The 27,876-nt window shown below is 51.9% G+C and overlaps 1 protein-coding gene across 8 annotated transcripts in view; it reads right to left on the bottom strand.

Annotated features, from left to right (window-relative positions):
• The window catches only part of DIS3L2 (DIS3 like 3'-5' exoribonuclease 2), a 344,150-nt gene that overhangs the window by 19,579 nt on the left and 296,695 nt on the right, over positions 1–27,876 (bottom strand). For all 8 annotated transcript variants that reach the window (XR_015725613.1, XR_015725615.1, XR_015725614.1 and 5 more), the window contains exon 14: positions 23,025–23,104. Coding sequence is in view for 4 of the 8 variants with exons in the window: in XM_087864389.1 (XP_087720515.1) it covers positions 23,025–23,104 (80 nt within the window). In the remaining 4 variants the exon portion in view is untranslated. The remainder of the gene's footprint in view (positions 1–23,024; positions 23,105–27,876) is intronic.

Below are 27,876 nucleotides of genomic sequence, written 5' to 3'. Positions count from 1 at the left end.
GGCTGTTTTTGAGTATCCAAAAGATTGCTTTGCACGTGTTTTCAGCGGCGAAGGAGCTAATGGCGAGGCAGCACCTGAGGGTGAGGATGTGACCAGCCTGCATTTGAGGAGGGGGAGCTGTCCAGGGAAGACGCCTGATGTCCGCCTCTGAGCTGCGAGCTCTCAGGAGGGGACGCTGGGCCACGTGGTTTGAGTGGAGAGGAGGCGGCTTGTCCTAGCTGCCCTCTCTGCCCAAGGAGGGCCTCAGGGAAGGCCCTAGCACACTGTCCATCCCTGCAGGAAGGGCCTTGCCCAGGGCCACAGCCAGGCAGGGGAGGAGGGGGGCGGGATCCCACATTCCCCAGCCCCTTGTCCCAAGCTGTCCTGAGCGCTCAGGGAGGACATCTGGTCACCAGCAGCCCCGGAACACAACAGGCCCCTGTGTGAAGAGCAGCTGGGTAGCCTTGGAGCACTGGCACGAGGTCACTGTCCCTGAAACTGTCTTGCCAAGTCCACCGGGCAAAGGAGAGAAGAGAAAGGCCTATTCCCATCAGGTCAACAAAGGCAGTGGCCACCTCCACAAGGCCCAGGGACAGGGCAGCCGGCGGGGGCTGGGGGGTGTGGGTCTCTGCACCGTAGCCAAGGCAGGCACGGCCCAGACCCGAGGTCAGCGCTGGGCTGACCACAGCTCAGTTGGCTGCTCTCCCTCCCTCAGAAGTCGGCTGATCTAGACAGGTGCAGGGAGGCTGGCGCTGGCTAGCAGGGTCTCTCCTGAGCCCAGGCTCTGTGCAGACGGGCAGGCCGAACTCCCACCCTGCCGGCCTGGGGCCCTTGTCGTTGGACCCTTGGCTCCTCTGCACTTACCCTCTCAACCCTGCCGGGTCAGAGCAGCGGGGCCTCCAAGGATGTTCCGTTTCCAGATTCATTTTGCCAGCTAAACCAGATGAGAAACTCACCCCACCCCTTCCATACCCAGAACACTCAGAAAGTGGCTTTGGAAAGGACTGGGGAGCTGGGCAGCCAGGGCAGAGTGGCATGGCTGTTACCCAAACCCGAGGACGCATCAATTTTCAAAGACCTAAAGCAAGCGAGAGACCAGAACAGCCTCTTCTGCCCTCAGCCACCAGGGTACTTGTCACAACTCTGTGGGAATCTCATGCAGATGGAATTAGGCCGCTCACAGAGACTGTTCGATTAGCACTTGGGGAAAACTGCTAACCTGGAAATTTGATAAGAACTGCTCCCAGCCAGTTTCAAATCATTTCTTCTGAGGACTTGATTTTCCCCACTTGGGCACATCTTCACTGCAGGCCTGGGGGCCCTGGGGCTCTGCCATGGCCAGGAAGGAGGCAGCCGGGAGAGCTGTGCGCCCGAACACGGCCCCTTCCCCGAGGCCGAGCAGCCCGCGGGCTGGGGGTGTGGGGGAGGCGGCCACCCCCGCAGAGGACCTGCTGCTCTCCCAGTGGCCCCAGATGGAGTGTAGTGTGGCGGAAAACTGGGGGCCCGGGAGTTGGGGTGGGCTGGGAATGACGGTTGGATGGGCACTGAGGGAAGCTGCCGGGGATGGGAAACTTGAAGAGATCTTTGTTGCGGTTCTCTCCTAGGCCAGACCGGGGTGGGGCTGGTGGCCTGGGAGCTGGAAAGTGGAGGCCTAGAGAGAGAGCTGCAGGCAGAGCCGGCCGGGGTGGGTGGGGGGCGGCAGGCGGACTGAGGGGCGCCCACCCACAGCTGGCTGGGCACCCTGCCTCGAGGGGCCGAATGGAGAGTGCTGCGGCTGCGGGGCCGACCACACGTCACGGCCTGGGCCTCTCGCTGACCCCTCTCCTCCTGGGCTTGCTGCAACCTGCTGAGTGTTTTGGACATTCCCATGAAACCGCAGGGAAATGAATGGGGCCTAGTTCACAGGCATGGAAAAGCCCAGAGGAGAAGGCCTCTGGAGCCAGACATAACAGGCCCTGCGGGTGAGGCCGGAGCCAGGTTTCCTCTTCTGTGAGGCTGAATCCACTCCAGGGCCTTTCTATAGGTTCAGCGGGTGGGGCCCAGCTGCAGCGAGGCACGTTTCAGCCTCTTGTTTTTCTAGCTCAAAAGGAAGTCTCCAGAGGCTAGGCGTCGGGAGCATGGGCCCTCGGGCCCTGCCAAAGGGAGGCCCAGTGGCTGCGGTAGGGAGGGGATGGGGGTTTGCTGGGGAGCAGGGTTGACAGGCAGAAAGCCCTTTGTCAGCGTAAAGCTAGCTGAGAAGCCCAGCTCCCTTCCCAAGGTTCAGGACTCTGCTCGAGGAGGCACAAGGCCGGTGCTCATGGCAGAAAACTCCCCCTAAGCAGAACCAGGTGGCAATGTGTGCTTGTGGCCTTGCAGAGCTGGGTAATTAGGGCTCGCTGGCTACGCTGTGGTGTTGACACACATGCCTTTCTCCACTTCTAGCTGCTGTCCAACTGGAATTAGAACCGCTGACCAGAGGAGGTGTGGCCAGGATGCACAGAGGCCCGGCCACCTTCGGGAGTGCTGCAGTGCCCCGGACAGCTTTGCTGCCCTGTTCAGACTCCTGGGCCCGGGGGTCCCTTTCGTGCCCCAGCCCAACTACTGGGGCCTGGCTCTGTAGCCCTGGACAAGGGACAGAGTGTAGATAAGCTCAGTGGGGGCCAGCCTGGTCATCACTGTCACCGGGAGGGATCAACTTTAATTTTAAAGTTAGGCTTTGGGCACAAAGCTATTTGGGAGAGAAGAATGTTCCAGAATGCAGGTGCCCCCCCCCCCCCCGCCCACCCCCACCACGGCAACAGACAACTAGGTAAGAGAGGATGAGACACATGTTCCTGGGAACTCAAGCTACTTTGCTTTTGCAAGTTACAACAGGCTTTCCTCACCTCCCCAAAGACACTCTTGGCCTCACTGCTGCTGGGGAGCAGCTCAACTTGAGCAGGGCCACCAGCCCAGCCACATAGTCACTGAAGGCTGGAAGGAAGTAAGAACACTTGCTGGTCTCAGGCTGGGCTTTCCACGCAGCAGAGTGTGGCAGGGCCGTGACTGGAGACTGTGGTCTTTTGGACTCCAAAGTCTGGCCTCTGCCCCCAGCCAAGTGGAGGAAAGGGTTTTCTGGAACGAGCAAAACAGGAATCTGAGTCTTTCGGGAAGCACTGTTTCCTCAGCCACAAAGAGGGGAATCTGTGCTCCAATGTCCCCATGCAGCCTGGCCATCAAGGCCTGCAGACGCTGGGGGGCTACCTGGGTGGGCTGCCCAGGGCTGCAAGGCTTGCAGAGGTGTGGCCCTGGGGGAGGCCCTGTGGTGGGTGTGATGAGTTGCCCACAGGCTGCCCCTCCACCCAGATGCTGCAATCAGCTCCCATCCTGAGCCCTGGTCATGCCAACCTTCTGTGCGTGCCTGGTCCAAGGCCATGGGGAAGAGGGTCGGGTGGGAAGCACTGACATGGGGACATGGTCAGGGTTATCCAGGCTGTGCAATTGCCTTGGGACACCACGGGGACACACCAGGAGAGAGTTCCAGTCTCTGAAGAGGCACCTGTGGGTGCCATCAGCTTCCTCAAAGACAATACTTCTTGTAAAATCCTTTGAACCCAAGGGTCTAGACCTGAGCATCGTCCTGGAGCCAGAGCTTTGAGCCTTGTATGCTTTGAGGCTGCTGGGGATGGGGCAGGGCAGCTGCCCAGTCCAGCCCAGAAAGGGGCCAAGGATGGATGTTGCCCTTATCTCTGAGCTGGCACAAATCCTATGCTCTCACAGCACGGCCTCATGCTGGCTTCTGCACATTCTACCCCCGGCTCCTCACAGGCCACTCAGGCCTGTGCAACACCAGCCTCTCTCTGGCTCTAACAGCTGTTTCCCTTCATCTGAGGGCCTAGGACAATCTCTTGCATATGGTAGGCACTCTCCAAATAGAAGTCTTTATCTGCAATTGTTTGCTTTGTCTATGTAAGACCAATACCTCTATTTCTCTGGCACTTTATGCTGTTTTCACAAGTCATAGACCCCTTGTTGTTCCTATGAGCAAAAGGAGGCTCAGAGGCCGAGTGACTCCTCCAAGCTCACAGACCAAGGACGCAGACACCCCACCAACTGCTCTTTCTTCAGGTCATCTTGTGTCGCCTGCCCAAAGCTCCCTGAGGACTGGGCAGCAGGGTTTCCTTAGCGGTGCCCGACTGAGGGCTCTGCTGACAGTGGGGGCTCAATACAGAGCCTGCCTCACGGTCACACTGGTACCCGGGGGACAGGCCCCTGTGGGGGTCTGCTGCATCACTGCAGTCCTTCCTCCTACCGGTCAAGGGTACCTCCTCCCTTCAGCAAGGGTCGCAGCAGCCACAGAGCCCAGGTCACTCATCTCAGCCTGGCACTCCACCTCCCCAGCAACCTCGAGGGATGGAGATGTTCCCTGGGGCTGCTCCCTGCCCGTGTCTGGAGCTGGCCACACTGGGCAGGCAAACATGTGAGGCCACCTGCAGGCCTGGGCTGGCCTCTGCCTCTTTCCTGCTCAGGGGACAAAGAGAGCAGGACTATTCCTGTACCTCATCACTTCCCCCAAGGAAATGCTTCCTCCCATCTGTGTCGGGGCTCAGGCTCCGTCTTAGGTCTCAGTGTTGCCACTGGAGGAGCACAGGTGCTGAGCACATTTGTTCTCACTGCGCTAGTCCCCACAGCCATCCCCACCACCCCCACCTCCAGTCACTAGCTAAAGGCTCGAAGGTTCTGCCTATTTCCTCTGCGACCTCTTTTTTTTTGCTACTGCTACTGCCCCACCTGTGGAAGTGTGCTGGCCCACGGTTCAGACGGGAGGGCAGGGCTTTCTGCAGAGCCATGGCCATCCTGACCCTCAGATGCCTTGGTCTGAAAGCCTGCCCTGGGAGCTGCCCCTCGGCAAGCCTCCTACAAGCCTTTCCAGTCTGTTCCGAGAGGGTAGTTCCACACTGAACTCCGAGGTGGGCAAAGAATTCAGGCCTTTTTTATGCTTACCCTGGTGAGTTCCATACTGTCAGAAAAATTTCAAGTCTTGTTTGGTCAGTCCCTTGGCCAGGGCCATCGGAGGGGCTGAACCCTGAGACAGATCTGGCTTCCTGCATCACAGGCCGCCACTCCCCTGGCTCCTGCACACTTGCTGGCTGGCTCCTGGCTTCAGCCTCGCTCCCCCACCGAGTCACGAGGAAATGGGTACCTCTGTTCCTGGGGTGCTCTCTGGGCCTCCTCTTCGGTACTGGGCACCCACACTCTCCAGGACCACTCCCGGGCTCCCGCACTGGGCCCTCTGCTGGCCATGCCCTGGGGCGCCTCCTGGGCTCAGTCGCACTGAGTTTTCAAGGCTCAGTTCAGGCTCAGAGCTCAAAACAGATGACAAGTGTCTGCACTGAGGCTGGTTTTCCTGTCTGGGGACCAGGCCTCCCCCATCTCTGTATCCCACGGCCAAGGGCAAGTGTAGTAATGCTTGGAGAACAAACGAGGCATTTCAGAGACATGATTTGCTTGGTGCTCCAGAGAAAATGCTGAGGGGAAAATGAGGCCTGTCTTTGGAGGTGGAAGTGGAGATGGCAGGAGGGCCTCGGAGAGTGCAGTTACAGCTCCTGCAGCTTCCCTTCAGCTCAGCCCTGCTGGAAGGCAGAGCATGGACTTGGCAGAAGGAACCTAAGATGGCTTCTGCCGGCCCAATGGGACGTGTTGAGTCTGCTCGAATGAAATTCCTACTCGCCTGCAGGTGGTTATTGCTCAGACCCGACACAGGGTGAGGGTGTGGCCAGGGCTCATTTGTTGGTCACCTGACAAATGAATAGTCTTGTCCAAAGGCAGCCCGCCTCACTCTCTCTAAATATGAAACCCAGCAGATTACAAAAAAAAAAAAAAAAAAAAAAAAAAAAAAAAAAAAAAAGAACAAAACTCTCCTCTGGGCTGTTTCCGCTGAACTAACACTTGTCTTATCACCCCCTGGGATGTGGTATGTTGAGTCTGGCAGAGGTCTTCATTAGCTAAGTGACTTGTAAAATATTGACCTACCGTTTTATGAACTAGGCTCAGAGTGGTTTAAATGGATATGTTCCTGTCCAGAGCCTCTGGGCTTCCCCAACATGATAATGTCTCTGCCTAGGCAACCTCCAGGACACACTCAGGCACCCGCTCTCCCTCTGAAGTGTGGGTGGGGGCCAGCAAAGAGACTGCTGGTTTCCATCCCCATCTCTACCTTTTGTCTCTGGGCCAACGAAAGCTCTCAGATATAGGCTGTGGGAAGACTTCAGCCCTTTCTGGGTGTTACCCTCAACTTGACCTTAGACCCAAGGCCAGAACAATCTGGATTAGGCCCTTTATCCCTCCAGGTGAGCTGGGTCAGTGGTAAGTCAGACAGTGAGGCCAGCAGATGTCAAAGCCTGACTGGATCCAACGGTTTCACTTTCCTGAGCTGCCACTCCAAGTTCGTCTTGGGGAGCCCTGTTTATCCAGGACTTCGGAGACACTCTGAGAAGGTTGGGCACCCGGGATGCTACCCGATTTCTGTGTCAGTATGGCCTTCTGGGAGCTTCTTCACAGGTAGCTTAGGCCCAGCCTGGGCAGCCATTCATCACTGGGAGGACCAGTCCGTTCCATCCCGGCCTCCCTCAAGGGAGAGGGCACAGCACCCAGGGCTCTCTGGCCTCAGCCGGACAGTCCCCATCTGGGAGGAGGCCCTACCCAATGCCCCACAGGGTCCACATAGTTCCCTGGCTGCAGCTGTCCTCCCAGGCCCAGGCCTCTTGTCTCTCCGTGCAGCTACTGCAGGGGATAGGGACGGTGCTCCCTGGCTAATGGCGTCACGCCAGTCCACTCACTGGCGAATCTCTGTGAGGCTCGAGCCCGGGTCCTAATACGTCACAGCTGTGTATTGGTGGCATTACTGCTAAAAGGTCATTTGCAGCCACGGAAAAGACTGGGCGCTAGTTTAACCCAGACATCCTTGCAGGCAGTGTGCAGATCAGGGGGCCCCACTGCCAACCTCCCACAGAGAGGGGGTGCTGCTCCCCGCTCTGCAGCTGTCTGCCCAGGAACGGCGACACTCAGACCGCTGAGTGCTGAGGCGAGCTGTGCCTAATCCCGAGGCACTGAGTTCTGAGGAAGCAGAGGCGTGGTCCCTGCACGCGAGGGCTCTGAATGGAGGAAAGCCACCCTGTGCTAGATCTGCAGGTACAGGGAGAGGCGTTCGTGGTGGGGGGAGCACAGCCATTCTCCCTCTATCCGTAATTCTCTCGCCCCAGCAGAGGCTGACAAGACAGAACACAGAGCCCTGATGAGCTCCTCTCCTAGCTCCTGTCCTGCCACCTGCCACAGAGCAACTGCCTCCCCCAGGTCAGCTGGGGCTCACCGGACCTTACATCCTGCAGGGCCTCCCACACTGACACCCCAACATCACAGGCACCGAACGGCATGGGCTTTCCCACGTGGGAGGGGCACATCACCGGGAGCCCGCTCTCCACGCACTTTGCGCACCTCCGCCATGGCCTTTGTCACCGCTCGAGAATGCGGTTTTGGATGCCCAACGGGCCGTGTGCTTCAGGGAGGAGGGGCTTTCTCCCTGCCTGTGCTCGGTACGGTAGCTGGCACGCGCACGGGTCCAACGAAGTGTGCTGGGTTAGCAGAGGAAAGGTGTCCAGGTCTGGGCTGAAAATGCCTGGGAACTGGTTCTCTAGGCCACAAAGCACGTGGGCAGACTTCAGGGCCTCTGCTCACACACTAGGGAATCTCCTTGAGGTTGCTTTCTAGGACTGGCAGTGGGAAATGACCCATCTGACTCGTAACACAATTCTGAATATAGGGGTTTCCTGATGATCCCTGTGGCTCCCCTGCTCTAGCCCATCTTTCCCAGGGTTCTGACCAGCGCTGGCCTCAGGCCTCAACGAAGGCTGGGTGTGGATTGGAAGAAGGTGCAAGGAGGACAGGGGCTCTCCCTTGCGGACAGACAGCTTCGCTTTCTAACCAAGCATGGTGACGGTGTATCCCTCAGGGGTCTGAGGAAGGAGGTTTGACCCACACTCCTATCCTCTACCCACAAAAACTTTTCCATCCTGTTGCTAGGAGTTCATGGGTCAGGAAGCCAAAGGCAGAAACCTGCCCCATGGGGCCCACAACCAAGTACTGGTTCTGAGGAGACAAATGGGTCCATAAACAACCTGAGAGTTAAGTTTGATGGCACTAGGAGCTGGAAAACATGCTAGGAAGAGGACCAAAGGAGGGAAGAATTCCTTCAGCTTCAGGAACGGAACACTGAGGAATTGGATGGTTTCTTAGAATGTTTATGACTCAGAAGCTGGTGGCCAGCTAAACGGTCTTTCATCGGCGCTGAAGAAGAATGTGAGGAAGCAGATTTAGATTAAACTGGAGGCGATCAGCAGTAAGGAAGAGCCTCCCAACATGACAAATGGCCTGAATGATTCAGTTCACAGTTGATTTTAAAAGCGCAACCTTCTCGTGCTTATCTGGAACTCAACCACATGCAATCTAGAATATTCAAAGCGCGGGGCAGAACCAGGAAATGAACAACAAACAAAGCCTGTGAGCGGCCAACACAGGTGCAGGAGCCAGGCATCCAACGTGACTCACGGGGAGTCCTCCTTTGCTCGTCACCCAGAGCTCTTCCTCCTCCTGAACGACGATTCTCACCGCACAATGCACCTCCCTGATTCCACCCCCCCCCCGGGGGGGCCTCATGCTTCTGGACAGCAGTGGAGAAGTGACGACCCATGCTGACTGTAACGGGGGACACACAGGCAGACAGGGCAGGGGCTCAGCAGGTCAAGTGACAACACGAGGCACCACAGAGCATTTAGTGTGGAGGGACAGGGCACTGCACAGCGTGCTAGGCCGCGAGGAAAACATTTCTATACCACAATATAAGCATTGTAAATAATCCCAAATTATTAGAAAGGGCTTCGTTTGCACCCAGTTAACACTATTCAAATAGTAGGAGTAGAAACTTAAAACAAACTTTTGGTGCTTGGAAGAATGAATCTCTCTCAAGGTGAAAATAATGTTCTAGAGAATAGACCCGAAGGTTCTAGATTGCTCAGACATTAAGGTATTTATCTAAAGATCACAGCTGGTCTACTGCTGTTTGACATGCCAATGAGAAGATACCCAAGAAGTGCAGGGTGAAGAAGCCACGTGAGAGTCAGGGCTCCCGGGACACAGCCAGTGGTGCCCCAGCCTCTGTGGGCCTCACTTGCGAGTGCTCCCCGCAGCTCTTTAGTTACAGGGTGATGTGGGTGGGTCTTCAACCCCAAGAAATGCACCACATCCTCTGCCATCTCAGGCCACTCTCACGGTTGGTACTTGTGCCCCACTGACTGTCCTGGGCTTCGGGGGCAGACACCATGTCTCACTCATCTTCCACCTTGAAGTCTGGCCTAGTAGTGCCTGGCATGTCCTTGGGGCAGACAGGGAGTCATGTGAGGTTCGCCTGGGGCCAGCTCCAGGTCAGCAGAGTGGTGTGTTCTGGGTCTCAGTGAGGCCTCGCTGTGCTGGGTTCTCTGAGCAGCTGCATAAGTTGGCCACTTCCTGCCACTTGACTCAATGGGCAGGAGCTGGGAGCTTGCTCTGAGTCACTCTGTGAGATCTCTCCCACCTGAGTGCCCACCATTGAAGCAGTGTGCTCAGAAGACCGAGGAGATGGTGTTTAATTCCTGTCCAATAAATGAAGCAGCCTCTAAGTGATTTATATCAATTGATGGCCTTTGTCATCAAGCACAGCAATTCCTTCAGGCTCCGGAGGCTTCCTGCCCAACCACCAAGAAAAAGCCACAATGCCCCAGAGAGCTGGGGAGTGGCAGTGAAGACAGATCAGGAACACTTCCCCACAGAGAGCACAGCCAAAAGCTTAGACAGCCAAGCACGTTCTGGTTATCTGCCAGGCAGCTGTAGGAGGTGACAGCCACGGGCACCTTTCTTTAGGCTTGGAGCCAACACGCAATCCTGTGGCTTGTTTTTCGTATGGGCGAACCTCCCTGAGAGTATCTCAGGCCTCTGCGGCCTGGGCCCGGGCTCTGGACTTCCACGTACCCAAGAGATGGTGTTTATACAGAGGCACTTGCTACTCTAAGCATCCGAACATGCCCTAAAGCCTGGCACAGCACACCAGCATGGAGGGAGCTGGAAGTCGCACCCCACACGCCAGGAACTGAGTGGGCCTATTCATCAAACAGGGAACAGCCTGAACATCACCAGCCTCTTCTAGAAGCCCCTGAAGTCTTGAAAAGGGACAGGCCTCCTTGGGTTTAAAAACTGCCCAGCTGAGCTGTCGGCTCATAACAGGGGCCCAAAGAGCAGTCTTCCTTCCAGGGATGCAGAGAAAGAGACATGAGTCGTGCTGGAAAATTCTGAAAAAGGTATGGATATGGCAGGTAGAGATACAGAGAAAACAAACATGCTAATTCTCTCTGGTCAAAGCACGTCACCACATGCTAAGAAGCATTTAGGGAAAAAACAGCTGAAGGGCTCCACGTCATGCTGGATTGCTGCAGCCCCAGAAGGCTCCCCAGAATGTGGAGACTGTGGTCCGTCGCAGAAGATGCGTAAAGGGAAAGGCAAAGTTGTACAAAGGACACTGAACTCCAGAAGGAGAAAAAGTTGTTTGCTTAATGTAGCCCTGTGTTAAATCAACCAAAGAAGCATTTACTCTCTTTTATAAGATCTTCGAGGGTTTCAAAGTATTTAGTTTCAAGAGTTCTTGGTGTCCTAGAATTTTCTGTCTTGCAGGGAATTCTCCCGCGTCATCCTTGGGTAGTTATTTAGGCTGCAAAAGGCGGGGTGTGAGAATAATGGGGACATTCTCACTGAGGCTTGGGCCCAGAGAACCCTTGCCAGCCCCAGGGCCTATTTGGGTTTGGGTCTCTACCCTCCCTGTGCTCTGCCTTCCTCTCTCCACATCTCAGCAGAGAAAGATTCTGTGTATCTGTGTAATCCTCAAGTTGGGACAGCTGACACTACAAAGGGCTTAAGCATACACAGTTCTACCCCACAACGCAAGCCGCATGACTGGCAGGAAAGCCTTCAGTCCGCACCTCCCACTCCCTGGGATCAGATAAGAGCTCAAGTGGCAGAAGCCAGGGAAGGCCCTGGCCTGGTGGGTGGCTCAACCAGGTGGCTGAGGAGAGCTGCAGGTGCAGCCCTTCAGGGTCTCAGGCAAGCAGGGAGGGCGCCTTTCAGCGTGAGACTCACAGCTGCCCGAGTTTGCACCCGTGGCAATGGAAATCAGAGAAAGGTGGGATGGAGCGAATGACAGTGATAGGAGGGGATTTGGAGGTGGAGAAAGAAAAGATGTTAAATATACCTGTGAGGTAGTTTAACAATGTTTCTCCTGGAAATCTGTGATAAAAGTGATAGTTTTGTAAGCTTGGGGGTTTCACATTCAATATTCTAGCAGCCAATCTGGGGGGGGGTGGTGAGAACAGTCTGGGTGTGGGTCTGACACATCTGTTTGAACCCCTGTTCAGCTACAGGTCCTTCTGTAAAGTGGACAAGGCAAAACTTCCCTCACAAAGTTAAAATGAGACACCGTCTTATGATAAACATCAGTTTCTGTTCTCTTAAAACACTGATTCCATTCGCCTCGCTCTTAGCCTACAAACCACCACTGCTGCATTTCAAACCCAGAAGTATTTCCACACTGAAAGCGCATCTTGGGGGAAAAGTAAAATCAAATGTATATTCAAGGGTAAGGTTCCATAACCTTACATGAGTTTGTGGTAAAAACTCCCCTGAGATCAGGAACAAGACACGGTGCCTATCATCACTTCCATTAAACACCGTACAGCGCAATAATGCAAGAAAAAGAAATACATGGTGTGAGCACCAGGAAGGAAAAAGTAAAACTCTTACTACTTATAGATGACATGACTGGGTATATAAAAAAATCAAAAAGGACCTCTGAACAAATTATTGGGGTTTAATAAATAAATTTAGCAAGATCACTGGATACATGATCGATCCAAGTAAGCTGTATTTCCATATAGCAGCAACGAAGGAAAAAGGAAATTTATAAATGCCATTTAAAGTAGTATGACAAATATCAAATGCCCAGGAGGAATCTAACACAAGATGAGTAAGACTTCTACATAGAAAATTATAAGACGCTATTGAGAAGAAGAATCAGAGAAGGTGTAAATAAAGAGCAGGACTGAATCGCGCAGATTGGACAAGGCGTGATGGATTCCCACAAAGTCAAGTCTCCAGCAATGTGAAGGAGCGGACGCGGCTAGATGCAGCAACAAAGATGAATTCTCACAAACATAATGCTGAAAGAAAGAAAATCAGACACGAAAGGGAGTATACGGAAAGATTCCATTCATATGAAGTTCAAGACTAGGCAAAATGAATCTGTAGTGTACAAGTTATGATGGTGGGTTCCTTTTGGGAGGAGGGGGGGCATGAGGGAAGCTCCCAGGTGCTGAAGTGCTCACTTTCTTGATTTGGGTAATACTTCTGTGGGTGTGTTCGCTTCTACTATTCCTTTGAACTAGATGCGTAGGACTTGTGCGCTCTTCTCTACGCACGTCATAGTTCAAAAATAAGTTTGACAGGTGGGTTTACTGTAAAAATCTGTTTTCCAGCGTGTGCACTATGGAAGAAAACAGTGGAATGAAGTCCCCCTCTATGCCAAGACATGGATTAGGGTGCCTGAGCGTGTGTGCTGATGTGTCTGCACAATCTCCCCACTGTTGCTGGCTCCCATGCTTTCTCACTCTGATCAGTTCTGGCCTCAGAAAGCCAGCGGGAGGGGTGCCTGGGTGGCTCAGTGGGCTAAGCATCTGACTCCTGGTTTCGGCTCAGGTCATGATCTCAGGTCTTGGGATACAGCCCCATGTCGGGCTCTGTGCTCAGCACGGAGTCTGCTTGAGACTCCCCCGTTCCCAGTTCATGCTCTCTCAAACAAATCAATCAATCAATCAATAGATCTTTAAAAAAAAAAAGGGAAAGAAAGAAAACCAGCAGGAGCCAAGGAGCTAGTAATTTCTCTTCCAGGCTGAGCAGCCCGGCCCCGCAGCACCGGAAACCCCTGCTCAGGCAGTTCAGTGCTCTAAGACCTGACTTCAGGCCCCTCTGCCCCCCATTCTTGCAGCAGGTGGAGAAAGGGTGCTGACTCCACACAGCTGGTTAGGAGTTTCTCCCTGCCCTGGCCACCCATGACTTGCACTACATCTATGGAAGACTGGGTGACTGTAACCCAAAGGTAATGTAAGCGACCCAGGAGGCTGGTACGCTGACCCAGGCCTTGCTGTCCTCCCTGCCGGGGCGCCCCCGAGCAGGTCAGCAGCACCCCGTGCAGCTGAGCCAGGCCCTGGCTCCGCCATGTAACATGTGGCTGAGATCGGATCCCAGGGAGAAGGTCGCTGGCTCCACCTCTTGTGTGTAGCTTGACCTTGGGCAGGGCACGCTCAGGGAATCGGTTGCCATCTCTAGGAAAGGGCAGTGTTCATTCTGCCTTCCCTTTCTGTAGGGAAAGCTGAAGTCAAATGCACGCTGCATTTTTGGCATCCAAGGTCTAGAGGCTGCGTGGCGTGAGGTGGTGGGAGGGCCTAGCGAGCCACCCACCACCTCTCTGCATGGTGTGGAAGGGGAGAAGCGTCCCCCCACTGATCCCCCTCTCGGCTGCAGCAGCTTGAGCAGGAGCGGCGCCCGCACCGCGCCAGTGCCCCACACCGGGGCCGCGATGGGAAGCAGGGTGCTCACACCTGCACTGCGCGGCCCACTCCAACCTGCACACTGCCGCTGCAGGCCTGCTTCCATGAGGTCACTCCTGGCACCCCTCTCTGGTGGCAGGGCCTCCAACTTCCCTCCTCTCCCTGCACTTCCAGCTCCCCTTGCTCCTAACCAAGGGCTTCGCCAGGAACAAGAAAGGCTTTCTTCAGTCGGACCTGGCGGTGTTGGTGGTAGGTCTGGGGCTGTCAGGTAACGTCACCGCTTAGCCCGAGGAACTGGCATCAGGTCCGAGGTGCGGACACAAAGTGTCACTTCCAAAGCACCGGGAAGTGTTGGTGTTGGTTTGAAGTTGTCAGGCTCCTGGGAAATACCTCCTCTGCTTATTTTAGGTGAAGGAAGAGAACACGAACCAAGCAGAGGGGAAACGAATCATCAGAGCTTGTCCAGGAGTCCCTGCCCTCTCGCCCGCCCCACTGTGGCAGCCGTGCCGCTCAGACCTCCTGCACAGGAGCATAAATTGCCTTACAGCTCGGCTGCAGCCTCTGCAACCCACCACTGCACGGGTGCTGAGCCGCACTTCGGGTGGGCTGCCCCCGGCTAGTAAATGTGACTCCTCCAACAGGCGACTTTCGCTCAATGACTTCCCACAGGCCTGGCTGCAGTCTGACACTCTCCCTAGGCAGTCCTTCTCCTTCCCCCTCCTCCACAGGGGCTGGATGTGTGGAGGTCTGAAGACTCTCCTGCCCTCTTCTCTTCAAATGCTGGCCTGGCTTCTGCCCTGTCGGCAGATCTGAACCAACACCTGGAGTCCTGAGGTGGCTCTGAGAGTTTGGGGACTGCTCAGTCATTACCTGGCAGGCAAAAGCGCTGCGCTTCTGAGGGCTACATGGGGCACGGAGAGTCCCTGGCATAAAGTGGCGGCCTGACTGCTCACAGATTTGCCAATGGCGACCTGGGAAAAAGCTTTGGCTTGACTTGGTGTCAATTCGAGCGCGTGAAAGCCTGGAAGGTGCGGTGTCCACCAGGACTGTGAGGCTGGCTGGTTACTGGGAGGTGTGCCGATGCCCAGCAGAGGGACAGTGGAAGACGGAGTGCCCTCCATAAGCAGTTAAAGGCGAAGAGCCACAGGGGCCTCTTTGGCAGCTTCCAAAAAGGTGGCCCACTCTTCCCTCAGGAGGCTAGCAATGCCCCTGTGCTGGAAGACACACACAGGTCCTTCCCCTGTCCCTAAGAGTGTCCCCTACCTCCTTTCCGGGCTGCCAGGCCCCTGACTAGGGCTAAATGCCAATATGATAGTCCTGCTGGGGGCGTGCTGGGCCCTTGATAAGGGAGGAAAGATATTATGTACCAAGGGTAGGAAGAAGCCAGAGCCTTCTGAGGGGCGTAATCAAAGGAGCCAGGAGATAAGAAGAGGTGAGCAAGAATTCATGGACTTGGGGTATTTCACGGGATGTGCAATTTAGCGCCCTGGCAAAGACCCGAGAAGGCGGGGCACACTTGCTCCTGGGTGGTCCTTAGAAGCTCAGAGAAAGTGACAGCTAAGGCTGAGGGAAGTGGAAAGCCATGACCTGCCCTGGCAGCCAGCAGAGGAAGGAATAAAGAGGCTGAGGGAAGGGGCCACACTGGAATGGACGCACTAATGAGTTCAGAAGCCCCAGCAGAGGCTTACGTTCCGTGGGAATGCCTGCTGGACACTCCTTCGCTGGGGTCACCAGCAGTGCACTAGTGAGAGGGATACCAAATCAGTAAGGAGTCTGTGGGTACCATTGGTCTGTAGGCCAGAGAGGACAGCAGCAGAGGCAGTCACAGAGCTGGGGTCACCAACACTCATGGCGATGACAGTGCCTGAGGTCCAAGAGGCCAGGGGTACCTTGGTGTGGGCCCCTCTGAACTGCCAGTGCCAGCCACTGCCAGCATTCTTTAGACTCCAAGTGTATCGGGGCCAGCAGACGAGAGGAGCAGTTATCATGGGGGGGAAGAGGGGGACAATCAACCTGGATCCGAGGAGGGGCAGGCAGAGAGACGTGCGGAACTCAGGGGAACTTCCTGGTGCTTCCTTGCCCCACTGTGAACAGACATACAGACATGTGCCAACCCTGGCTTGAGAAGGATAGGACAGCCAAGGGCTCAGAAACCATGATGCAGGTTTGGGTCAAACTACCAGCTAAGCTGCCAAGCCCTGTGGAGGCACTGGCTGAGGGTGAGAAGAATTTGGGAGGGACAGTGGGTGAGAGGGAGGGGACGACCAGCGGGGACCCCAAGTTCTAGTCCAGTGATGGAGGCAGAAGCTTATCCTATTAATTTCTCCTTTCAAAGCTCCTCCTTGGGAAGAGCGCTAAGCTCTGCCCCTTGGGTCTGCTCGGACCGTCCAGAAAGCACTATGTGCTCAGGGGCTGGGAGAAAAGAATCCAGGTGGGTTGGCGGGGTCCCGGGGCCTTGCCTCAACCCTGGCTGTTGCTAGAAAGGCCAGTGACCTGAGTGATGAGGTGCCCACAGCTTGTGGAGAGCAGAGGACGTGAGGACCAGCACTGCCCTGTCCCCTGGAAGGCTGCAATGTTGCTGTCCTTCAACGCAGGTTTACAAAGGTGGGAAGGCACTTCAGCTGAGGAAAATCCATCCCGCAGGGAAGCTTTCTTAGACACCTCTAGATGTCGGCTATTTGATATGGGTTTCAAGGTGCCAACATGAGTCATCTGGCCAGTCAGGAAAATACAAAAGATTTGGTTTCATTAGTTTAACAAACTAACCTGTCCCAAGAGTAAGACGGAGGTGGGGGAGCCGGCTGTGGGCGTCAAGGTAGTCTCTGGACCAGGGCGACGCGCAGGTGCCGTGGGGAGGAGAGGGCACTGCAAAGCTACAGCCTGGGTCTGCCAGGGCCCAGGGCACGAGCCACGCAGGTGGGTACAAGGGCGAACACTGTGCCCCATAACTGCTTACTTACACAGTCACATCACACACCGCTTCATGCCATTCTCCCCTGACCCTGACATGTATGGTCATCTCCATGTTCCTCATGGAGAGACTGCATCCCAGAGAGGACAGTGACCTGCCCTGGAGAAGACTGGCCAAACTCAGATTTATGATGATAGGTCAGGAGCTCCTCCTATCAGACCAGGCTGCCTGCTTTCGCAGGGGTCCGCAGGGATTGGAAATCATAGAATTTCCCAGACAGAAAGCTTCTAGGGCAGACCTGCCAAGGAGAGGCTAGAACCCTCCCCTCCCCCCACCCCAAGATTTGAGTTGCAGAGAGAAAGGCAGGTGGTGTGAAGGCACAGCAAGGGCTTTGGAATCGGCTCGCACTGGGGTAAAACTCAGGCTCTGCTCCTGACCATGGTGTGGCCCTGGGCAGGTTAACCACTCTCTTAAAAAAAAAAAAAAATCTGTAGAATTGTGAAAATAAGATCTGTCTTGAGTGGTTGTGGAACTAGAAATAGCCCAGGTAAGCCCATAGCCCCATGTTGGTGATTTGTGGGGATTCAGGAGCTGGGCAGCTCCTATCACTATTACGCTGCATGGATCAGAAACTCGAGAGGTCACGAACAAAACGGCGTATTTAATGCTCGTCATGACTGTTGCTATGCCTCACTATCAGGCAAAACATGGTAGGCGCTTGATGTAAGTAAGTGTAATCACTACTATATTTACAGACTTAAATAAAATTTTTACAGCTTTTTTTCTTCTACATGTTAGTTCTTTAGAATTCATAAACTATCCAAGGAGACAGTTTTCCCTGATGTCAGGAGCAATTAACCCTCATCATAATCCTACAACAAATAAAAAGCAAAGGCTGGATAGAGATTTGACTCCCAGGAGCCAGGTTCCCTCTCTAAAAGATTAAGTTAGCTCCCCCCCGTCCTCAAGTATTGTGTGCCAGGTCCTGGGCTAGAAGCACTGAAGTGAACAAAACAAGGACCTGACCTTACAAGGGCCCAGCCCAGTAGGGGTAGCAGCAGGCGAACCAATATGCCTGAAGTGCCCTGTACTGAACGCTGAAGAATGGACTGGTGAGGTGCAGGACCATGGAGAAGGGACACTGGCTTCAGCCTTTAGGGATGGTTGTGAGGGGCTGGGATGGCTTCCCGGAAGAAGTAATACTTAGCTAAGAGTGGAAGGAGAGATAGGGGCTACCTAGATGGGTGGGGAAAGGGCCATGGGAAAGAGTGGGGTTCTAGAAACAAGGAACAGCCTGGTCACACGGAGACACATCGTACATGAGAGACTCGAGGTGGTCTGGTAGGGGTGTGATATGGGGGACGCTGCAGTAGGTGCGGGCCCAGCCCCTTCCACTAGCCCTGGGCCTCCAAGGGCCACATGAGTGTTCATTTGGCTCTGTAGCCTCACTGCCTAGTCCTATACTGGTCCCTAGCAGAAACCCTCAGAGTGCTTGGTGAATGAGTGAGTACTCAGATTTGCATTTTAAAAAGTTCATTCAGACTAATGGTTCTGACAAGAAGGTAGACTGGACTGATGTGGACGTCCTTCCCAACATAAACATAGGGAAATGATGGATGAAACATATGAGAAGAATCATCTAAATATAAAACTGAGCATGAGAGAATAATGGGAAAATTCCCAGTTACCTGAAATACAGAGGAAACTAAGTCAAAGCCAGAATCTTTATCGTGGCAACTATGGCTGGGATTATCAAACTCTGATACAGTTATAGGAGCTGTGATTTTAATGGCCACAGGAGGAAGAAGACCTGGCCAGGGAACTGGATCCGAGAGCCTCGCAGAAAGCCAGGAATCCAGGAAGGGCTGTTGGTCTTTAAATAGGGACCAGAAGAGCTTTCTCACAGCCCAGAGGAGAGTCTGTCTGTGGTGTGGAGCAGAGGTTTCTCCTCTGCAGAGAGGAGATCCCAAGCCCGCATAGCATGGGTGGGTATAGACACACGCTACCCAGGTTCTGGGAATCCTGAGCCAAGAGGTTCACACTGAACTAGCCGGGCCTCTGGAACTCCTGGGATCTCGGCAGAACCATTGCCAAAGCGATGAACACACACATCCACAGCCACGGCTCCCACGGTGCAAGCAATCCCGACTTAAGATGGTCTCCTGATAAAAAAGAACAAACCACGCGAGGAAGTGAACCACCATGAAGGCAAGACAACAGACACAACACATGGGAGAGTTGGTATCTGTAAAACTAGAAATAACTGAATACTTCGAAAGATGCTATACGTGTAATGAAAATAAAAGAAGAGATGAAAGGAATAGAAATCATGATAAAAACTAGGACACTAAAAAACAAAAACTAAAAATTAACAGACTGATTTTAAAAAGGTCCAAACAGAACTTCTAAAAATTAAAAATAAAATAAAACCCCTCACATTTGAAAGCAGTATTCAACAGCTGATTACAAACAGCTACAAGATTAGTAAACTCACAGATGTTTTTGAGGAAGTGCTGGAATACATCACTGGCAGAAAAGGAGATGGAGAAAAAGAGAAGACAGAATAACATGGCAGGTTTCTAACAGGAGTTCTAGGAAAGACTGGAGAGGATCAGAGATAGCAGAGAAGGATTTCCAAATGGAAGGATGATACTGAGTCCCCAGCAACATAATAAAGATGAATCTACCCTTAAATTGATCACAGTAAAACTGCAGAATGCCAAAGTAAAAAATCAGGTCTCAAAAACAACCAGAATGAAAAGCCACACAAAGCTCCCTCAGGCGGCAGAGAGGACAGGCTGGAGGTCAAAGGGCCAGACGCAGGGAGAAGTGTGCCAAGTAGCTCCCCGTCCCTGGCAGTGGGAGGAGGGTGGTGGGGATGGAGACAGGGGAACACTCTGGACAAAGTTCTCCATCTGTGAAGGGTACAGCTGTCCACACAGTTGCTCCAAAGTCAGAAGCAGCTACTTTCCTCATCCTTGCTCCCACAGCACTCAACTCTCCCCATTGCAATGCGTGAGTCCCCCAGGAGAGCTGCGATGAGGTCTGCTCTTTACACAAACTTCTTGAGGCCCTGGAGCAGGTGTAATTCATTTTTTGTGCCCCAGTGCCTAGCACAACACATGGTATGGGGCGGGGGCCTACTGAATGCGTAACTGACTTCTCATGAATCACTTGTTTGCTCTTTGTGGCCTGTTCTTTGCCCCGTGAAGAGATCTCCAAACCCCACTTTGAGAAACGACCCTCTGTCAGCCCCAGATTCACTGGATTGCATATTAAAGGCAGTGAAGCTTTCTGCAACAGAAAAATAGAACGTCCATGGTGGAGACTGGTAGCACCTGTCAGCATCAGGGGGAGAGGCCTCGCATTTCTTAGGTGCAGATGTGACCAGCTTTTAAGGGGCTAAAGGGATAATTTGAGTGAAGAGCTTTACTATCTAGCTCCAGACACAATAGGGCAGCTTCTTTCTTCTAATGACCTTAGTTAAGAATGTTTACCTGAGAACTGTGCCCTCTAGCCCAAGAAGAGGCAGGGTCCAAGTCCGGCCTGATATCAGATATGGACAAGTCCCAGGGCCTGTCCTTCCTGGAGCCCAGGGGCAAGTATAAGCCCCTTAATGCAGATGGAGAACAAGATGATATGGAGCCAAAAATCGGGGTTACCAGGATGTTTCCAGGGAAGGAAGCTGAGAAGAACGTCCAGGGAAAATGAAAGCAGAGTGCCTATTTTCAGGGCCACTCCATTTGAAGGGAAAGGCCACTGGGGAGAACTGTCCCAACAGTCCCAATACTTATTCACAACACCTTCTTCGCTGACGGACTGAATTTGGCAGAGCGGAATACTAAAATGACTATGAATTATACTGTGGGAAATACCCAGGTCAAAGTAGCAGTTTCAATAATTAATCGTACCAAACGAATCCTCAGAGATCAAGCTAATTTCTTTCATATGGGGAGCCTTCTCGCTCTGCTGCTCTTGCATTCATGTTACTTGGCTGAGGCAACATGGACGCCATAGGGCCTGTGGCGAAACAGCGTCCTTTCCTGAACACCACTGTTACACCGCTATTGGGATGCAGGCTCTCTGGGGGAAATGACCCTAAAAGTGAACAGAGGACCACAGACAGGGTAGAGCCCAGGGGAGAGCAGAAAGTCACAGTTAAGCTCATGGGATTCTCCACACTTCGCTTCCCAATACACACGTGGGCAGAGGAGGCTGCCTTCAGACAGAGGGCATCGCACACAGCTGAGCGCTGCCGAAGGCACGTGCGCCAGCCTCTTCCCTACGCATACTCCGTTAGCTGCAGCCACAGCTCACGGGTGCAGCCTTGTCGGCACTGGGAAAACAGAATGGAAGTCACGGTAATTCTTCTGTTTGGGAAGGAGAGGCAATCAACACTCACCATGGACACTTTATGTGCTAGGCTGTGACGATGTCTATAACATGTTATTCCGATTCCCAGGACCATCATCCCCCCAGTTAGGGCAGAAGGTATCATTAGTCCCACTGTTCTTAACAGATGGAGAAACTTGAGGCTTAGAGGTTAAGATGTTTGTCTGCAAATTGATAATGAACCCCAAACTGCCTCTACTAGGACAAGCAAGAGAACCGCAGAGAGGGGTGTCACTGAGATGTTTGCTTGCCATCGTTTCCCAGATCGTGGCTCCTATCCAGTTTCCTACACAAATGCTTTCTTTGGCATGTCTCTGGGGGCCAAAGCTTATCAATATTCACAACCCCTAAATTCTCCTCTTACATCGCTTATTCTGATCACATGCTAGGAGTTGGGGATCAGGCCAAGAAACAGAGCTAGGCTATTTTCTCCTCTCAGCTCCAAAGACTACCTAAGTTGTTGTCACCTCACCTCTGAACTGTGAAGACATGAACCTAAAAGAAGGAAGGCCAGTGTCATCCTCCCACTGAATGAAAATGCTGCCAACCTTTTCCCCAAAGAGCAGGCAGTCAGGCCAGAATTGGAGTCTGTCAACACCCCTGGGCTGAAAGATCTGTTTCTGTTGCCACAATCTGTGTGCGTGGGGCTGCCATCCACTGCCAGCCAGCAGGCACCAACCCAGGGAGCGCAGGGTGGCACGGACAAGCAGCTTACGGCTGACGCTTCTCTGACTCCCTAGTGATGCTTGCGCCTGCCCCCAGGGGCTCACTCAACGGTCCCCGCCAGTCCCTGGAACCGAGAAGTCCAGCCCTACGTCTCTGCTGAATTCAGCATTATGAGACGCTGAAGTGGTATCTCTGACACAAAGGCCTGGAAACCCAGGAACTTCCAGGAACAGTGCCATCCAGGAGGACAAACGATGGTGTTAAGGGCGCTTGGTCAACCTGTCCAAAATGACTACTTTGGTAGGAACTGAGGGTACACAATGGCCTCCTCTGAAGATAAATCACAAACAAGAGTAATGCCTTGAAAGTAATACGAATGGAGATTCTGGTCATGAAGGCGCCCGGTAACCCATCTTCCCCACTGCACCAGAGCAGGAGCTCTTCAGGAAGAGCGAAGTTTTTCTTCTGCAATGTAAAGGACAGTTCCACTGGCATGTGTTTATTGGATTCCTTCCAGTGGGTACCATTACATAGCTTGCATATTTAAACAATTAATCCTCAAGTCCAGGTTGGGACTGTTCCTGTCACTGACTGGGATTTCTAAAATAGCAATGCAGGACAACAACTGTTGCTCATCTATTCTCTTCTCAGAGCAAATGTGATCACAGTGACTCTTCCTCACGTGGCTAAGGCCAGTGAGCTGGGGCAAGTTACTTACATTCCCCAGACTCCAGCTTCTGCAAATACACCCATGATGACAATGGAGAAAACTCTTCAGAGTGCTATGAGGATCACAAACGTAACATCCCCAGGGGTGTGCCTGATGCCCAGCGGGGGCTCACTGGTAGCCATTGTCACCCATCATCACCACTGTCATTGCCATCAGCGGGCACTCGCTGTGTCACAGACAAAACTACACAGTCAAGAGAGGCAGTCTGTGGTGAAGGAAAGAGCGGCTGGAACAGCCTGCCAGGTGCCACCTTTCTAATAAGATCACCAACTTGGATCTCTGTAAGTACCCAGAATCCCCTGATTATAAAATTCACAAGACAGGCTAATGCAACAAAACCTATCCGGAAGTGCAGTCAGACAGAACAGCACAAGCCGAAGTCACACAGTGAACCAAATTAGCAAGTGTGGCATTGGAGATGGGCGGCTTAGGGGGGTCCCCTAGAGGACAACTGAAGTCTGGAAAGGAAGGTCTGTTTCAGAATATATAATACCACCCATACAAGCACTCCAAGTCCTATATTTAGGAGCCGAAGAGATTTTACAGGAGAAATAGTTTTGTGCCAGCTATTTTCCAGTAGAGTCCCCCGAAGTGTGATTCCCTTCCTGACAAGCCTTCATCAGAGAAGCCCACTGTGAGAGAGCCCACAGGTGCTCCCTCTGCGGGACAAGGTGAGGGGACACTCCTCCTTTCCCATCAAGGGGCTTACTTGTTGCTGTCACGGTACTCATAGATGTGACATCCTTGAGGCAGTCCAGTCTCGTGATCCAGGGTGAAAGCAAGTTTTAGCTGCAGAAAAAGAGAAGAGAGAAATATTGAAGTCTAGGCAGCATGTGCTATTCATTCTGGCTGCTGAAATGAGGAAAAAGTTAAGCAAAATCCCATTCCCTCCAGCTGACATGTTGTGGAGAGCCCAGGCCTGCCACTTCGGGGAAGAGCCATGTCTTACAGGGACACTGTCATCAGTGGGGGTTGTTACGGGGACTCTACTTACTCATTCAGCATATAACCAATGACTTATTGGGCACTTACTTTGTGCCAGGCACTGAGCTAGCTGGTGGGGAAAGAACAGCGTAGAGAAGCAGAGAGGGGCCTCCTTCATGGATCTGTCTGGTCGGAAAGACAGATATCAATCAGGTACCCACATGGATGAGTGAATGAGTGAATATAAAACTTCCAATTAAAATAGGTTCTCTGAAGCAGGAAAAAGACCCCTGCGTTTCTACAGAAGTATATAACCTGATCCAGACTGGGAATAAGGGAAGGAGGAGGCGAAGATGGGGAGAGGGGAAGGTTCTCCTTGGCAGAGAGCACAGCATGTACGGAGGCCCTGAGGCAGGAGTCTGGAACTGAGGGTGGCTGGTAAGCCGGAACCCAGTAGCTACAGAGGACATGGTGGGCAGTGATGCTGGAGAGGGAGGCCGGGCAGAACATGTAGAACCTGGCTGGCCACGTTAGAATTTTTTTTTTTTAAAGATTTTATTTATTTATTTGACAGAGATAGAGACAGCCAGCGAGAGAGGGAACACAAGCAGGGGGAGTGGGAGAGGAAGAAACAGGCTCATAGCAGAGGAGCTTGATGTGGGGCTCGATCCCATAATGCTGGGATCACGCCCTGAGCCAAGGCAGACGCTTAACCGCTGTGCCACCCAGGCGCCCCTGGCCACGTTAGAATTTTTGACCTTCACCTTAACAGCAAAGGAAAGCCTTTGGTAAGGAATGAGTGGATGACATGATCAAAGTTCTGTTTTAGCAAGATCCCTCTGGCTACTGGGTAGAGAACAGGGTCTAGGGATGAGCGCAAAAGCAGGAGCCCTGCAGGAGGCTACCTAGCAGGTGATGGGGGCTGGGGCTAGAGAGGGGAGGGAGGGTATGGGGGGTGGCGAGAGGGAAAGAAATGGACAATTTAAGACCTACCTTAGAAATACCATATGATTTCACTCATATGTGGAATTTAAGAAACAAAGCAGATGAACATAGGGGAAAAAAGAGAGACAAAGCAAAACAGACTCTTAACTGCAGAGAACAAACTAAGGGCTGCTGGAGCGGAGGTGGGCAGGGGCATGGGCTAGATGGGTGATGGGCATTAAGGACGGCACTTGTTGTGAGAGCACTGGGTGTAACAGGTAAGTGATGAATCACAAATTCTACTCCTGAAACTAATACTACACTATCTGTTAACTAGAAATTTATTTAAAGAAATTTTTAAAATTTATTTAAGAGAGAGAGTGCATGGGGGTGGGGGAGGAGGGGCAGAGGGAGAGGGAGAGAGAGTCTCAAGAGGACTCCACACTGAGCATGGAGCCCCATGCAGGGCTCCGTCTCATGACTCTGAGATCGTGATCCCAGCCGAAAATAAAAGTTAGGCACCCCTAACTAGAATTTTAAATAAAAACTTGAAAAATAAAAGAAGTAAAGTTTTAGAAGCAGAGTTGACAGGCTATGCTGATGGATTCCATGTTAGGGAGTGGTGAGACTGGAAAAAAAGAAATCCAAGACAGTTCAAGTTTCTGATTTGAACTATCAGGTAGGTTCCATTGCTGAGTGGGAAGACTGAATCTGGGGGTGGCTGGAAAGCCAAAAGTTGGATTTTGGACATGTTAACCTTGAGGCACTCAGTAGCTTTCTCGGATTAGGGATGACCAGAAACAAGAATCTGGTAATGAGGCCTTGGCTTCTTTCTGGATTCCGGAGGGGAGCGCTCAGGTGAGTGCAGAACTCCTGTGTTGCAGGAAAGCCAGAGCTCAGGGAAGTTGTGTGTCCTGCTAGAGCTGAGGTGGTTATGGCAACTTTAACATTTCTAAACCTAGAGCCAATTACTAGATTTACAAATTCACTAGGTTTTTAAATTGCCAGGGAAATTTTAACTAAAATTAACTGCACATTATTACAACTTTTTTTTTTTTTTTTTAACTGCAAGGCTGTTAACACAGATCTGCATCATTAGATGCTGGACGATTTTTCTCTTCCTGAGAGGGAAAAGAGCTTGTAGGAATGGCTTGTCCTCTTACTGACCCAGATGAAAATACAAAAACAGAAACAAGCCCTTCTTCACCATCATGAAGCCAGGAACTTCAAGTCAAAGGCATGTTTTCCCTACAGAGCCCTGCTTGGATCTTCCCAGCCCTCTTTCAGCAAAACAGAAAATAATTGTTTTAAAAAATCTATTAACTATACCGTTTTTTCTTTATCTCTCTCTTTGTGGCTGAGGCCAGGCCTATATTCACTTAGTCCATTTCAAAGACTGCTCTGCTTAGAAATGTTCAAATCCTTTGGTTCAGTAATTTATGAATTTATGGCTTAGAAAAATTATCATAAATGTAAGGGAAAAGGTTTTTTTGTGAAACTGTTCACTTCGGTATCGTTTATTGGAAAGACTAAGAGGCCAGCAATAGCAGAGTGGTTAGGTAAACTGTACCACAGCCGCATGCAGAATAGCAGCCATTAACTGCTTCTGGAGGATTTTGATTAATCTGGGAAAATATTTGGGTTAGCCGGAAAAAAGCAGGATGCATACTTGATGATATACCAAGAAAACTATGTAAAACAGAACAAAGACTGCATAGAAGAAAGACTGGAAGGAACGATGGCAACAGTGTTTCTTTCCTTTCTTTACATTGTCTGAATTCTTTATGATAAATGCAAGGAGCTATAAGCCACAGTCCTTAGTCATGAAAGAATCAGGGGAAATTTCATTCTTGAGGTCAAGAAACTGTGTAAATACCAATTCAACACTTAGGTGAGCGATTAGAAGTGATGAAGGGGGTGAGGGGAGGGAATGGGACAGAAGAGCACTCATATTTACTGAATGGAGAACTCGTATTTATTGAATGCCTACCAAGTAAAGGCTCTCCTTTACCCTGACCACAACCATCTGAATTAGGTATTATGATTTCCTTTTTATAGGGAAGGAACTTGAGGCTAAGAAAGGTTAAGTAATTTGTCCAAACCACAAATAGAATTTCAGCTAAAACCCATGCTCTTTCCACCTCACCGGAATTAGAGGACTCAGTGATGGTCTGGATGTGAAGCCTGCCAGGGAGGGAGGTGTGAAAGATAATGTTTAAGGTGCTCTGCCTTGGGCAGCAGGGCAAATGGTGCTGCTACTCATTGTAACAAGGAAGAATGGCAGGTTTGGAAGGAGAGCTTGAGTTTAGTTTGGGAGTGCTGATTTTAAGGTATTGGAGAGGCATCTTAGGGGAGATGAACAGCAGGCAGCTTGTATCAACAATTCTGAATTTTATAGGCAAGACTGTTATCTGGAGGTGCAAAATCTGGAAGCCTCTGAATGGTAAGTAAGATGGTGACTAAAGCCACTGGTGTGGATGAGAACACCCCAAGAGAGTACGTAGAGTAAAAATGAGGTGTTTGATAGCATGGCTGGATTTAAGAGCAGGGCAATGGAGATTAAGGAGGAGGGGCAATGGAGTTTTGAGTTAGGATGTTACAGGTGCCAAGAGGAGAACTTATCTCAAGGAGGCAGCAGTCAACAGCATTAAATCCTTCTAAGAGGTCAAGTAAGAGACGAACAAGCATCCAAACCAAAGAGTCCATTGGATTTAGCAACAAGGACTCTCAGGAGAGTGGTGGGAGAAGAGACCAGGGTGTGATGGGTGAAAAATGGGTAGAAGGTAAGGAAGTGGGGATCATGAACATATGTAACTCTTTTAGCAAATTAGACGGTGGTGGGGAAGAGTCAAGAGGAATGGATTGGAACACGACAGGACCGGACAGGAGGATGTGGGCTTAAAGGAAAGTGTGTTGTAAGATACCAGGCTGTTTACATGCTGATATAAAAGAAGCACTACAGAGGGCAGACTCGAAGACACTGGAGAGACGGAGGTAACTAAAGAGTCAAGGTGGCCGAGATGACCAGAGGGACTGGAAACCAACACACAAGTGGGTGACCCTTCCCGCACCGTAGCAATAGCGAAGGCTGGGCAGGGATGCAGATAGCTCTGTGGATTTGGCGGAGGTAGGTGGGGGGGGGAGCAGGATGGGGGATGGTGGTGGTTTGGAATGTTCCAGTCTGATTTTTGTTCTTTTCTGAGAATTAGGAGGTCAAATAATCCACAAGGAATGGAGGGTTTGGTGAGGGAAGGAAAGGAGGTTGGAGGAAAGTGATGAAGGCTTGAAATTGTTTCTTTGGAGAACAGGAAAAACCGTTGACCAGGGAAGAGCATAAGGATTGCCAGGGAGCATTAACGGTCCAGCTGAGGCCACAGGAACTGAAGTTACTGTAGCAACCATCTGCCCAGATGTTGATTTTTTTTTTTTCTAGCAACTTAGACATTGGCATGAAGAAAGTTAGGTTGGTCCAAAGCTGAGCATTTGCCAGGAAGGTTTGAGGGAAGAATAATGGAGCTAGGGAGTAGAGATATGATATTGGCAACAGACAGGCCAGAGACTCTAAGGGGGAACAGGCAAGAAATAAAAATGAAAGGGTCTGATTGGAAGAAAACAGAAAGATCTGGGGTACAGATGTCTTGTTTGGAGCTAATATTTACTGAGCACGTTATCAGTCCTCATCCTCTGTTTAAACAGCCCTGTGAGGTTGGTTC

Source organism: Ursus americanus, chromosome 1, assembly GCF_024610735.1.
Source record: "Ursus americanus isolate L20-20 chromosome 1, mUrsAme1.1.p, whole genome shotgun sequence".
NCBI lineage: Eukaryota > Metazoa > Chordata > Mammalia > Carnivora > Ursidae > Ursus > Ursus americanus.
The sequence above is the reverse complement of the archived record's forward strand: the minus strand, read 5'-3'. Positions and strand labels throughout refer to the sequence as shown.